The sequence below is a fragment of the Balaenoptera borealis genome, assembly GCF_965194805.1.
Source record: "Balaenoptera borealis genome assembly, chromosome: 7".
Taxonomy (NCBI): Eukaryota; Metazoa; Chordata; class Mammalia; order Artiodactyla; family Balaenopteridae; genus Balaenoptera; species Balaenoptera borealis.
The window spans coordinates 73,490,053-73,505,001 of NC_138864.1; the positions used below are offsets into that span (position 1 = coordinate 73,490,053).

Consider the following 14,949-nt stretch of genomic DNA (forward strand, 5'->3'; position numbering starts at 1 on the left):
TTAGCTGCCGCATATTATAGGTCTACTACAAACTGGACATTTTACAGATGAAGCGAGCAAGGTTCAAAGAGACTAAATGACTTTCTAAGGTCGTACAGGGAGAAGTGGCTGAGTAGGGGTTCAGTCACACCCAGGACAGCCTATCACCAAAATCTGTGCCCTCTCCCCAGTCGGCAAGTATCCTGAAACATCAACGTGTCGCGGAGCGGGGAATGTTAAGGTTTAACCTCTCACAGATTTAAGAAAGCCTTGGGGAAATCCTTGATTAAAACCCCAAGGTCTACACTTGTTTTGGCACAGCAGTGCCTAAGGTGAGATGAGAAGAGAACTGACTCTGCTGTGGTTTGAAATGAATGCAGTTTGCCATTGTATTTTGCAGGAATCTCCCTTTGATTAGGGAAAAAGGAAAAAAAACATATGTATGTGTTTCATAGAGTTTATTTTATCAGCATTAACTATTATCAAGTATAATGGTGAAGAAAGATATTTGAGGAAAATACTTGGAAATAACCTAAAATCCTCTTTCATAAAATCATAGCAATGTTCAGTTTCAGATATTGTCCCCCAAATATTGCTTACCTTGTCAAATAAGTTGCCTTCCAAGGGTAGCATGGCAAAGTCCTTCCAGTACGCTTCTCTGGAGTTTATGTGGGAATTCATAATAGAAAGAGGCTCAGGGGCATGAGAGACAGAAGGAGGGTTTCTGCAATAGAATGTTAAAGTCCCAGAGAGTGTGGAGAAAATCTTCTGAAGAAAAATGAGGATCATAAGCAAGGGGAAGAGAAAAGAAATGTAGGTATAATATGGGAAATGGATTCGTGAAACTTAGATTCAACAAAGGTCTTTAGCGATGATGTTTGTGTGCTGTTACCCAGCCACTTGGTTAAACTACTGAAAAGTATCTAAATGAAGTGATTACTTGCAGTTTTTGATGTAGTAAAATGCATAAGAGTTACTGACCTTCAGTAATGTTCTGTATAATAAAAGGATTTTTTAACATGTTAATTCAGTAAAGCAATTGCAATCTTCATTTTGCGATGTTTTTGGTAGGAGTAATCTTTCCATTTTATTATTTAACCCCCCCAACCCAAAAATGTGTATATAAGAATTTTTTTAGAAATATAAAAACAGCCTTCAGAGTTACTACCTTCAATAGAATATCTCTGTTGTTAACTGTATTTTTAAATAATTAGTTTAAAAGAATTCCTAAGTATGTCACCTGGGAGGCTTATGTCTAAAAACAGACAAGATAGGATAGCTTTGTGGATTTCTCCCTGCAGTGACTTTTTTCTAAAAATGCATGATGTTTTATCTTTGGTGAGCCTCTGTCTCAGGATATATACTAGAGCATTCCTCTTCCATCTTCCATCTCCGTGCAGGACCTCTGTACGTAACATCCTAGGATTTCCAGGAGAGGTAGATTCTTAGGCAGTGGGAAGAAACAGAGTTTAAAGTTATTGTGAACCTTCCTCAGGTTGTCTCTGTCTGGCCATCTCTACCTCAATCTCAGTCTTTCGGTCTTTCTGTGTCTTTTAATCTCCGCCATTTTGCTCCTTCAACCCTCTACTTCCTTCCAGCTCAGCTCTGTGTCTTGGTAATAAAGAACCAGCCAAGTCGGACTCATACATGTGTGTGTTTTAGCCAAATCATCCCTCAATTATACGGTTATTCCAGGCAGTAGAATTAAACTCTCCCTCATCACTAAACCAAAGAATATAATCAAAGATTATGTTCATATTTGTCCACCTAAAATATGCCATAAATTATATGAATTGAAGCCTCTTTGGCTCAGCTAATATGAGGGAGGAAGAATATTCAAAATAACCTCAATGAAAATACCGGTCCTGTGTGTTTCTTCAGTTCATGGTGCACACATACCTGATACAGCCAAGACTTCTTACCAAAGAGCCTTCTTTAAAGATAGAATAAGGTCCTTAGGGTGGTCTCATTCTTACGTCTCCATACTCCACCATAGCACATCCAGGAGTTCATCCTGATGAAAAGGTTTCGTCTCTCCTCTAAATCCATTGCACCTCTCCATGCTCCGGGTGTTCATAGCATCCACTATCATGAAACCAGCTCATACAAACTATTCCAACTTTTCAGCTGAAAGCTGAGTAGATGGTTCTAAGAGTTTGATCAGATTCATGACCAACCTCTTGGTCAGCTGAGAGTACCAGCTCCAGTTAGGCCTGTTGCCCCTTCACGTGACCCATTTCTCTTGTCTTGTGACAAGATCCATCCAAAGATCCATTTTATAGGAGCTAGCTGCATGCAGTCAGGGTTCAGTAGCTCTTTATAACTCAAGCCAACCCACATTTGCTGCAAAGACAAGTTAATAGACCCCGGAGTTGCATACCAAGTCTTCCTAAGGTGGCAAAAGGCAATCTGAGCTCTACACCGAATTGCAGGCTCTGAGTTTCTAGTATCCCCTAGCAGGTTTTGCTGAGTGTTCACAGAAGAGTGGTTATGATTCAGGCCTTCTGCTTGCTGCCCTCATTAAAGGAACCAAACTGATGGGCCAGTCCTAACTCAGGGATGGCAGGCACATTTCATTTTGTGGGCCAAGTCCAACCAATAGAGATACGACTTCAGGCTCTTGCAGTATGGTAGACCACATGACTTGCAAGTCCTCTGCTAAAACATGTAGCAAATGTAAGATAAAATAGAGCAAACTTAAATGCACAGCAGAACTAGCAAAAAAGTTAGACTATTGCCAAGGGACAAAGACAAGAAAAGAGCTCAAAACCGAAACAGTAGGGACATGAGCCACTGCTGCAGCTGCGATTCAGGCTGGGGTCTCAGTGCCCACCCCAGGAAAGAGATGTTCTTACGCCTTTGCCTGGACAAGTTAGTCTGCTTTGTTTGTTTCCCGATAGCCATGCCAACATATTTATTTTAAACTGCTCCATAATCCTCACAAGTAATTTCACTCATGCTTCTGTGGATACCAGTCTTCTTCATGAAGAGTGAGGGGCTTGGCGTGTTTACATAGCGACTTAACCAGCTCAGCAGATTAAACTGATGCTCTCTGTTCCCTCTGTGCTTACTGACCTGGCACACTCACCACTCCAGCCATTTGAGATACTTGCTTAACAAGAAAGGGTCATTTGTGTTTGTTCCCAAACCTCATAATGCCGGCTATATTTAGTTTTATAATTTCATACTTTATTTTATTTTTAATTTTTTTAAATTTATTTTTGGCTGCGTTGGGTCTTCGTTGCTGTGCGCAGGCTTTCTCTAGTTGCGGCGAGCGGGGGCTACTCTTCATTGTGGTGGCTTCTCTTGTTGTGGAGCATGGGCTCTAGGTGCACGGGCTTCAGTAGTTGTGGCACGTGGGCTCAGTAGTTGCGGGCCCTAGAGCGCAGGCTCAGTAGTTGTGGTGCACGGGCTTAGTCGCTCCGCGGCTTGTGGGATCTTCCCAGACCAGGGATTGAACCCACGTCCCCTGCATTGGCAGGCGGATTCTTAACCACCGCACCACCAGGGAAGTCCCAATAATTTCATACTTTAACATTAAGAAAAATAGATGAGTGTGAAGAGAAAGAGAACTGTTGATTCTTTGCAACCCGAGTTTTACTATGCTTTGGAAGGAATTTTAAAATGGTGCATCAATTAAGATGTGTGAGCTAAACAGCTATAAAAGATTGGGCTGTAGGAAGATTTAAAGATCTGGAAGGGCCATCATCAGTTAGTTTGTGGAGAGACTAGAGAGCCTCAATCTGGTGAATTGCTTTGTTCCTTGTTAAAGTAGAGAAAGACTTTAAAGACATTTAGACACTTGCAAAGCCATCTGAATAAGAATCCCATAGGCACCCGCCTATGAGACACCAGGTTCTCTACAGAGTGCTCTTCACAGGGTCCCTGTGCTACTTCACCCCAGAGGCTCAGCTAAAGTGACTGTCTGTGATTGCAGAGAACATTAGTAACCAAAATAAAAGTATTACGACATAATAATGAAGCATACAGGCTTTGGGGCAAGGCAGACCTGGCTTGAATTTTAAGTCTGCAACTTGTTATGTGTCCTTAGGTAAGTCATGAAACTTCTCCAATCCTCAGTTTCCTCATCAGAAAATAGGGATGATAATAATACTACCTTGCTCCTGGAGTTTTTGTGAGAATTAAATGATATAATGTTTGGGGAGCATGTGGCACTATGTCAGGTATAACACCAGTGCCCTATAAATAATAGCTGTTAAGATTCCATTGTTTAACTTTTGTAAAACTTTCGCTTCTCACCTTGCTATCTTTCAAGACCTGTCTAGATGTCTTTTAGAATCCAACTCCATAATTCTTTATTAATTTGGCTACGTTAGTGATGTCTGTATTAGTTTGCTAGGGTTTGCCATAACAAAATACCAAAGACTAAGTGGCTTAAACAACAGAAATTTGTTTTCTCACAGTTCTGGAGGCTGGAAGCCCAAGATCAAGGTGTCAGCCGGTTTGGTTTCTTCTGAGTTCTCTCTCCTTGGCTCACCTCCCTGCTGTGTCCTCACGTGATCATTTCTCTGTGTGCACGCATGCCTCTGGTTTGGATTGGGTTAGGACCTACCCTAATGGCCTCATTTGAACTTACCCATCACTTTAAAGGCCCTCATTCTGAGGCATTGGGGTTGGGCTTCAATGTGAATTGGAGGCACGGGGCGGGGGGACACAATCCAACCATAACATTCACACAAGTAAATTATTTTCCACTTCATTTGAAAATAACCACCTTCAAGAATCATGGCCTGAATAGAAAGTATGGTTCAGTGTCTCCTAGCCACTGAAATGCCATGACTTTTTAGGAGTCTCCATATATAACGTATATAGCAAGTTCATTTATTGTGTGTAAAAAATATTTAAGAGGTCTGGTTTAAGGCTTTATAAATTGATATATAATATTTCTAAAACATGATCTCTGATAATAGGCTGCACATATTTTTTAAAACACATTATTGTTGAAAAATACTTTTTTATGTCATTTGTTGAGCGAGGAGTTAGGGAACATTTACATGTGTACCATGGGTATATGTAAAATCAAATAAGATATGTATTCACTGAGCACCTGTTCAGGTAAAGCACTAAGCCAAAGGTTAGGGGCAAACCTAGAACACTCCCTGCTCTCTACTTAAGAAAATGCCAGAAATGTCACCAAGTGAGTTCATTTAATTGTCAGTTAAATGCTCAGTATAGATAATGAGTCTTGTGTGTTCACAATTGCCTCTGAAGCCCAGAGTTAGGATTTTGAACTTGTGATGGTTAGCTACCATAATATCGGGAGAAAGGGAAGTGGTATAATCAGAAAAATAGACCCATAGGTAGCTCACTGCAGCATTAAGGACAAGTGGAAGGAGAGAGACCTGTGAGGAAGTACTGTGATAGCAGAGTGGTTTTGTTTTTTTTTTTAATAAGTTTAAGCTAACTTTTGTTTATTTATTTATTTATTTATTTATTTATTTATTTTTGGCTGTGTTGGGTCTTCGTTTCTGTGCGAGGGCTTTCTCCAGTTACGGCAAGCGGGGGCCACTCTTCATCGCGGTGCGCGGGCCTCTCACTGTCGCGGGCTCTCTTGTTGCGGAGCACAGGCTCCAGACGCGCAGGCTCAGTAGTTGTGGCTCACGGGCCCAGCTGCTCCGCGGCATGTGGGATCCTCCCAGACCAGGGCTCGAACCCGTGTCCCCTGCATTGGCAGGCAGACTCTCAACCACTGCGCCACCAGGGAAGCCCCAGAGTGGTATTAAGAAAGGGTGCTCTGTCAGAAAACAAACTTATGGTTACCAAAGGCGAAAGGGAGGGGAGGGGTAAATGAGGAGTATGAGATTAACAGATACAAACCAGTATACGTAAAATAGATAAGCAACAAGACCTACTGTGTAGCACAGGGAACTATATTTAATATCTTCTAATAACCTATAATGGAAAAGAATCTAAATATATGTGTATATATATACATATATGTGTATATATATAGTTGAATCACTTTGCTGTATACTTGAAACTAATACAATATTGTAAATCAACTATATTTCAATTAAAAAAAGGAAGGGTGCTCTGAGAAGGATCTGACCAAGGATAATATCAAAGAATTCCACATACCTCTGGTTTGAGCCTATGATAGTGATGTGTTCCAGCCTACCACAAAGTTAAGTAGAACTTTGAAGCCAGGGCCTGTATATGATGGTGGCAGTGTTGTTACAATGACTGAGAATAGGTTACCCAGGATTATCAAGTATGGGAGTCAGGCACCGCCAGATATTCATAAGAGATCTTACCGTAAGGGGAATGCAAGAGAAACCTTCATTTACCAAAGGTTACTTCTTCCCCACACATAGAATATTTTGATTCCTGTTAAATAATGATCAAGACAAGTATGATTGAAATGTAACCAGAGAAAATTCCTTGTTTAATTTGTATCTTTATTCTTTCAGGCCGCTTTTTCGTGGAAGTTCAGATGTCGATCAACTAGGAAAAATCTTGGAGTGAGTATTAACTGTAATTTTACATCTGTGTCTGTAGCGTTAAAACATTACAGTGACCTTCCTCTGACGTTCATATAATATGTTTATCTCTTGTCTTTCCTACCCCAAGCTGCTGCTGCTGCAGACAATGTTACTGTTTGTGTGGTGAGTGGGGACATGGTAGACGTCTGCTGTTTTGTGCAGAGCCCATCATGCCTTGTGGCCTGATTGCTCTGCTCTGGAAGCTTTTATGTTGCTCGTGTGGATCTTTTGACAGCTGCCCTTCCTCTGCTTGGCTGAGCTCCAGTTCTTTAAGTTCAGCTGTGTTGTCTGCTTGGGGTCATTTCAGATGCTTCCACTCAGAGGTGGGGCGCTCAGTGACCAGGTAACCCATCCTTACCCACTGGGCTTCCCGTCCCCATTGAGTATCCTGTAGTCATCCAGGTTGGTTTTACATTGTTTTGTTTTGTCTTCCTGGGCAAAGGATGGTATGCTACACAATCCATTTTTCTTTGGAACACTGAAAAAGGAGATGAGAATCCTAGGTTTCAATCCTATGCCTGTGGCTAAATAACTGTGCAGTCTTGAAAAAGTCATTTAAAACACCATGTAGAAGACTTACACAGCGCCTTGTACATAGTAAATGCTTTAAAAAAATGTTAGCTATTATTATAATTCATCATTAATTGTTTAACCTTTTTGTTCCTTAACTTCTTCGCCTGAGAAATGAAACTTTAAGGCTTTCTTGTGCTCGAATTCTTTGGTTCCAGTTGTCTGTGACGTAGCTCCTTGATGTTTTTCAGAGTTCCATTAGCGTACATGTTTGTGCATGTGAGAGTATGGACGCTTTCATGTGTCTAGAATGGGAAGAAGAGGCTTTTCTTCTCACAGAGCATGCAGTACAGCAACCTTTTGGGATCTGTGTGGTTGCCAAGCCCCATCAGGATTCGGGTGGAGTAGGAAGAAAGTGGGAGTTCTAGAACCAAAAATAGCCCTGATCATTGCTCTGTACCATTTTATAGGCATCCTAGTAATTTTTATGATATTTGCAGCCTGTAAAACTGATGAAAAGTCCCCCTAAAGAAAAGCATTATATTTTAACACTATTTTCTCATGCATAACTGCTTAAAACAGTCGGAATAAACCCGGAACCTGAGTTTGTTCTTTCAGTGACTGGAAGCAGCTCCAATAGGCTTCTGTTAGTGCCAGAGTCACTGCTGAGTCAGAACCCAGTGGCTTTAGGGCCTGAAAAACATTTGCTAGTTTTATTGTCTGGGGGCTTCCTGGGTCCAGGGCGGTTGCCACGACGGCTGCTCCTGCCATTGCTACTGTCCGCTCTGTAAGATGGACGAATTCAGGACTAAACTTGCACATTACTCTCTGCTTCTGGGTGTCACGTTCTTTGATCATTCAGTGATGAACTCCCATCTGTTCTTCCCTATCCCTGTTGAATCTATTTTATGTGCACGTGATTGTGAAGAGGGAACTGTGAAAGTCAGGCATACCAGTGACTCTCTTGTTAAAAGTAAGAACAACCTTGACTGAAACCAGCTTGCCGGACACTGAACGTCCTTCACCTGCTTTTCCTTGCTGACTCCACCTGGGCGTTCTGTCCACCTCTAGCACCGACGTCTTCAATCTCGTTAACACTGCTGGTGCCCCTTAGTACGTGAAGCCAGTGGGATGGACCAGAAGGAACCTTTGACGAACACGTTTGACTTGCTTCCAAGGGAAAGCCATTTCCACTTTTGGCAAAGGCCTAAGATCCCAGGTTGCCAGCAGAAAAGAAGCCATAAAGTTTGATATGTTTTGTGCCTTTAGATTTTACTTCTTGGTTTCTGGCATTGTTTCATTAAAATTATATTCTGTTTCCTCTGAATGTATTCATTGCTTTGGCAGAGAGAAGAGGGACAACGCTGCACCCTAGTGTCACTTCTGAAGTACTTGAAAAATGATTTCTGTCTCAGCCGTCACTGCCATTTATAGGTTTTGTGCTTTGTCAGTCTTTCCAGTACAAATGTCAACTTTTAAGGCTTATATTCAGCTTTGTCCAAATGCTGAAATTTGATGCAAGCCCTTTTTAACGGACCTATCAGAATTTCACAACACTCATATATAGGCCATAAACGTTCACACTGGGTATTAAACTGAATATTTTTTAAAAGAAAGCCATATTCACATTCTCTTAAGGGGAAAACTGTTTCTGTGTTTCGGAAGATTTATACTTTCAAAGAACAGTAAGTACTTTGAAAGTGAAACTGAATGCTTTTAGCCTGTGACATTTTAGAGCATTTTTAAGAGCAGAGTCATAGTTAAATGGAAACAAAATACTGGATTTGGAATACGTTCGCTCCAGGCTCTGGGCTGAACTATGTGTGAATTTGGCAGTTCATTTTATTCCTCATCCTCAGTTTCCCCATCTATATAATAGAAATAATAATACCTGACCTACGTGTCTCAGGAGGTGGTAGATTTAAGAACACTTTTATAAGTTATTTATATAAACAGATATGTATATGTATGTATGTATACATCACACATATACATACAGGGACACTGTTTTTCTGAGAGCTTTTGGCATTCAGCTGCCCACATTGCCAGATTTAACTCAATATAAATATATTCAAAACTGCAAATAAAAAAGATTTTAAACTTGTACTACGAGTTGTTATAATCGATTTCTAGGTGACTGGTGATGATATGCAAAAATATTGATATAAAAATGGCTAAAAGGCCAAAAATGACTGAAAGACAATTTTTTGAAGTTATTTAGTAAGCATTCTTCTGTTCTTCCTCTGCCTGTCCCATTCTATCCAAACACACACACTTTTTTTTTTAATAATAAATGGTAATGTTTTTGTTTTCTCTTTTTATTCTTATTCTAGATCTTGCTGTTAAACAAATTAGTATGTTGCTCAAGTTGTCATTTCCATTCATCTGTCCCGTAAACATGTCCATGAGTCTGTTTTTATCTACCTCAATAACCTGGCTCTCCCCACATGTCTGACAGAGGTAGGATTACTGTGTCTTTCCCCAGACACCCAGTGATAGGTGTCTGCTCTTCCCAGGTGAGGTCTGTTACCTCGGCTCTGTTGGGGTGAGGGAAGGGGAACAAAGCCCTACAGAGATCTTGTGACATTTACCACCATGTGTTCTGCACCCTGGAGGACTTGTTCAGGAGGACATCCCCTGGGCCTTAGTCCCAGCGAGTGCAGGCCAAGAAGACGACGATGCAGGCCAGCACCTTTTCTAACTGTAGTCAAAAGAGTTTGCTCAGTATTTGAATAGTCATATAGTCTGTCCATTAAACAGCCTGTGCTGTTTTTGTATCACTTGATGCTCTCTCTACCTTTCTGATCCCAGGATGGTTTTCAGGGGGAACATAAATGATACTGTTTTTATTAATTGTTTGCTCACTTTGTAATAGCATAAAATGTTATATAAAATATGTAAATTAAATTATGTAAGTTAAATTTGATATTAAATTATAAAATGGTATTGCATAACATAGGACTAACATACCTTTTAGCCCCATTTTTTTGGTCTGGTTCCGATTTATGTAATTACTGTGTGGGGAATTATTCTTTAACCAAAAATGCAACCAAATTTATGTGTAAACAAATCATGTTAGATGAGTATCATAAAGGCATGTCAGTACAGGAGTGTTCGATCAGAATACGAAAAGCACTCCTGGGCATAAAGGAAAATATGATATACCCATGCGGGTCTCCTTTGAATATATAGGTCCTGCTCTGTCAGTATTTCAGGGCTTATTGGTAATACAGTAGTTTCCAGTTCTGCATGATCTCTTACATTTTGTCTTCCGCCAGAGTAATCTCTTATCTCTCCCCAGTGGTTTTTACAGTTCTCCTGTGAGATTACCCTATTGCAGTACCTGATTACCCTGCCATGGTCACCGTATTGCAGTAGGACAGAGAGAAATGAGAGTCCCAGTCATACAAGTGATGAACTCCTGAGGCTCTGTGTCCCCCATGCCTGCCCCTTGGGCTTTACCTTCTTCTAGAATTGGTGGAGAAATAGCTTCAGCACAGTAGCTAATGCTTACGTTCACCTGTGGTTCTTTTGCAGCGTAATTGGACTCCCGGGAGAAGAGGACTGGCCTAGAGATGTCGCCCTCCCCAGGCAGGCTTTTCACTCAAAATCTCCTCAACCAATTGAGAAGTTTGTAACAGATATTGATGAACAAGGCAAAGACCTACTTCTGGTAAGTTCACATGATGCAGAGTTGGTCTGCACTGTGCTCGTGAGAGACTTGCCTTGTCCACACTGGGCGCTGGGCACAGTGTCAGTTCAACGTCATGTGCCACAACCACACGGGGCAGAGGCCACAGTCTCTCTGCAGCTTTCATTTCCAGCCCTATAGCAGCTAGTGGCTTTTGATTCTGCAATGTCTTCAGGTCCTATAGAAAGAGAAAGAGGGACTTCCCTGGTGGTGCAGTGGTTAAGAATCTGCCTGCCAGTGCAGGGGATACGGGTTCGAGCCCTGGTCCGGGAGGATCCCACATGCCGCAGAGCAATGAAGCCCGTGCGCCACAACTACTGAGCCTGCGCTCTAGAGCCCACGAGCCACAACTGCTGAGCCCGTGCGCCACAACTACTGAAGCCTGCGCTCTAGAGCTTGTGAGCCACAACTACTGAGCCCACGTGCTGCAACTACTGAAGCCCGCACGCTTAGAGCCCGTGCTCCACAACAAGAGAAGCCACTGCAATGAGAAGCCCGTGCACTGCAACAAAGAGTAGCCTGCACTCGCCACAACCAGAGAAAGCCCGCATGCAGCAACGAAGACCCAACACAGCCAAAAAATAAATAAATAAATAAATACTATGTATCAATAAATGCAGTCAAAATTTGAAAAAAAAAAAGAAAGATTCTGATCCACACCCTTTCAGTCTGCCATCTTCGAATGTTCTTTTGAATGCAGCCTTAGAATCCTCTGGGTTCGTCTAAACACATGCTTCTTTAGAAGTAAATATTATGTTTCCTTGTTTACACTTTCATGCTACTTTAAGCAGCTTGTTTGGCATTTTAATGTGTCTTTTCTTAAACAGGCACATCTTTAGGAAGATGTTTTTCCAAAGGAACTGGATAGCAATACTCCTTTAGTTATTGATTTATTTAATAAGTATTGAACGTGCCCTGACATATAAAATGCCTCACTGAAAATAAAGACTTCTGTGCCCTGTTTGAGAGTCAAACTCATAATACTTGGCTTTGAACATAATTCTTTGTATTTGGAGACCAAAACAATAAGTAGAAGAAAGTACCTATGGGGCTACTCTTGGTGTTTGGAACCCAATGAGTAGTAATGAGTGTATCCTTTACCAGCTGAATTAACAACCTTTGATATCTAGGCAAGAAAGTGCTCCTAGACTCAGAAGCTTACTCCCATTCTGTCAGTATACTATGAATTTTAGATATAGACCTAAGAGTCTATAGGTCCTAGTAGACATGTTATGTATGCTTCAGCTCTGTGTGGACACAGCCATTGATCGGCATGTCTGCAGAGCCAAGGATTTTCCCAGTGAAAGCCCTAACTCCATCTTCAGCTGATGGTGGCTTATTTTCTGATGCTTAGGCAAAAGTTCCCTCCACTGCCAAATTATAGACAAGGACAGCTCTATTCCTCCCCACTGTTGATTTGTAAGACACTCACTAGTGTGGCCTGGAAATGGAAAGCCATCCAGAGTGTAAATGCTCTGTCTCTGTCCTGTGCATCACATGCTCTTAGCAACTCTGCTTTTCTCTGCCCTTTTCTCCGCCTCAGTGCTTCTTTTCAGTCCTACTGTCTGCTCCCCTAACTTTAGCTGGTCCCTTGACTATCAGAACTTCAACTAATTCACAGATCCTTTCAGCTCTAATCCCACTGCTAGCATTTGCCCTGTCACTGTTTCCTATATCAGATTCCTACAAGGAGGAACCTGGCTGCCATACCTCACCCTTTTTTGCCAAACCGTGATAAGGGTTGCTACCTACGGCCAGGCTGTACTCCTGGCCCAATCAGCTATGCCAGGAGAGGGTGAGAACCGCGTGTTATAAAATATAGCTACGATAGGATTTCCTTTTCAGCAGGAGCTTTGAATGAAATGTTCCTCTTAGTAGAGGATTCTGGACAGACCGTGACAGTGATGAACAACTTTGGTAGTGAAGTAGCCCAGTCCTTCAGCTAATGGAACATCCAAAGACAACCCAAAAGATCTCCTGGCTCCAACATTATTAGGAATCACCAAGAAGAACTTAAAATGTAAAGATAACAGACAATGCCATGTGTTCATTCAGGGTCCCCCACTAGAGGTGGTGGCTTCCAAAGTCGGACCACACACTAGTGCTAATCTGAAGAAGTAGCAGGAGACAAAAAAGAAAAAGGAGCAAAGAAACCTACCAAAGAGAGAAGAAAGTAGGTAGACAAGGAATGGCAGCAGAGATTAGAAAAAGGAGAGGAATAAAAAGCAGAGCCAGTAACATCATGACCAGGTAAAACTTAAGCATGGAGCATAATATCCACAGGCATGCAGGGAAAGGACAGTCCAAGACCTTAAACCTCAGCACTCTCTGAAAGCTCTCACTGTTTCATCCTAGAGGGACACAAGCTAGAACTCTAAAGCAGAGAAGGCAGGCCATTCGGTACAAGAGAGGCAGCTGAGATCCCAAAAGTAACTGTTGCCGCTATTGAAAATTTTTTACTAAGGAAGAAAAGTAAAGAGTATTTTAGAAAGTTGTTTTATTTAAGAAACAATTAACATTTAAAAGTTTAGCACTTTTAAGAGTTATCCTTCATTTTAATCTGAAAAAACAGTTGACTTTATAGAATGCCTCAATCTTTCACATATGGATGTACATACATCAACATCTATAAATGCTCTTATGTAGATATATAAGTAGTGTGCAGTAACAAGACAATTCAGGGGAAGAATTATTTTTAGCAGGCAAAACCTACATATCTTTATAAGTTTTGTACCCTTCATCATGATTAACTTGGGAGGCTGGGTACTTACTCCAAATATGATGCTCTTGCTGAAAAACGTTTGGGAGTTCTTGCTATCTAACTGCTTTCAGAGCCTGAGGTACGTTTTTTTTTTTTTTTTTGGTCCTTGTATTAGTCCGTTTTTCTTTTGTTTCTTTTTTATTTTAATTATTTATTTATTTATGGCTGTGTTGGGTCTTCGTTTCTGTGCGAGGGCTTTCTCTAGTTGCGGCGAGCGGGGGCCACTCTTCATCGCGGTGCGCGGGCCTCTCACTATCGCGGCCTCTCTTGTTGCGGAGCACAGGCTCCAGACGCGCAGGCTCAGCAATTGTGGCTCACGGACCTAGTCGCTCCGCGGCATGTGGGATCTTCCCAGACCAGGGCTCGAACCCGTGCCCCCTGTATTGGCAGGCAGATTCTCAACCACTGCGCCACCAGGGAAGTCCCATATTAGTCCGTTTTTGATGCATAACAAACAACAAAAAAAAAAAGTCTCACTAGCATACAGCAATAAGCCTTTGTTTCTTGCTCATGTGTCTTCACATTGGCAGAGACAGCTCTTTGAGTCATCTAGAGCAACTCTGCTTCAGCCGGTGGGTCAAGTACTGGTCTTCTCCATTTGTCTCATTCTGGGGCCCAGGCCCGAGGGCCTTTGGCTCCCTGCGGCATGTTTTTCTCATCCTAGAAGGTAGGTGCTCCCAGAAGGGCAAGCAGAAACCTACGATGCCCCTGAAGGCCTAGGCTTGGAAGAGATACCCTGCCATTTCTGTCCACGTTCCATTGGCCAAAGGAAGTTACATGGCCAACTTTAATAGAAGAACGAATACTCCTCCCATGGAGAGGGGGAAGGAAAGAAAAGGAATATGTGTTAGAAAATGATCCAGTCCACTGTAGTAGTCAACTCTTGACTAGGTGGTAATTCAAAAGCTCATTTTTTAAGGCAGTTATTTGGCAAGCAAATTATTTTTTTTTGCAGAAACAATATTATTATGCAAGATTTTAAAATTAGTTCTTAAAATAGCCAATTGTTCTACTGACATAGAGCAATAATAGGATTCAACCATCTTTTCTAACAATGTTTATAGGACAAAATGTATTACAACCTCCAACTTGAGATTCTCACACACCTCCCACCTTAAGCTAAAGATTTCTCCTTTTCTCTACCCTCTTCCCAGCCCTAAGCCATCCATGTAGTGTGGGAACAGGGCTTCCTCTCAGATAATCCTCTAGGGACTTGTCTCTCTATCTTGGACATATTTCTACAACTTTTTTTTTCTTTTTCCTATGTCCTGGGAATTAAACTGGCTGCTTCCTTTTCTAATGCCACTACATAATTTTTTCCTTCTTGGACTCTGGGAAGAAAAAACTCAAGCTCAAGAATTTTGCCCCTGCTTTCCTGTCCTTTGGGAATTCAGCCCTTGCAAAGCTTTTCTCAAGATGTTTATTGCTATTAGAGACAGTAGAACCATTCTAGGAACAATCTCCTTCCTCTGCTTGTCGTTTGGGTCTTTGATTTTCAGAAGACG

At 41.6% G+C, this 14,949-nt stretch overlaps 1 protein-coding gene across 6 annotated transcripts in view; it reads left to right on the forward strand.

The window, feature by feature from the left end:
- The window catches only part of CDK6 (cyclin dependent kinase 6), a 233,821-nt gene that overhangs the window by 207,253 nt on the left and 11,619 nt on the right, over positions 1-14,949 (forward strand). For 5 of the 6 annotated variants that reach the window (XM_082398549.1, XM_082398551.1, XM_082398553.1 and 2 more), the window contains 2 exons: positions 6,411-6,461; positions 10,530-10,665. In XM_082398549.1, the coding sequence (XP_082254675.1) occupies positions 6,411-6,461; positions 10,530-10,665 (187 nt within the window). The other variant, XM_082398552.1, reaches the window with a different exon arrangement.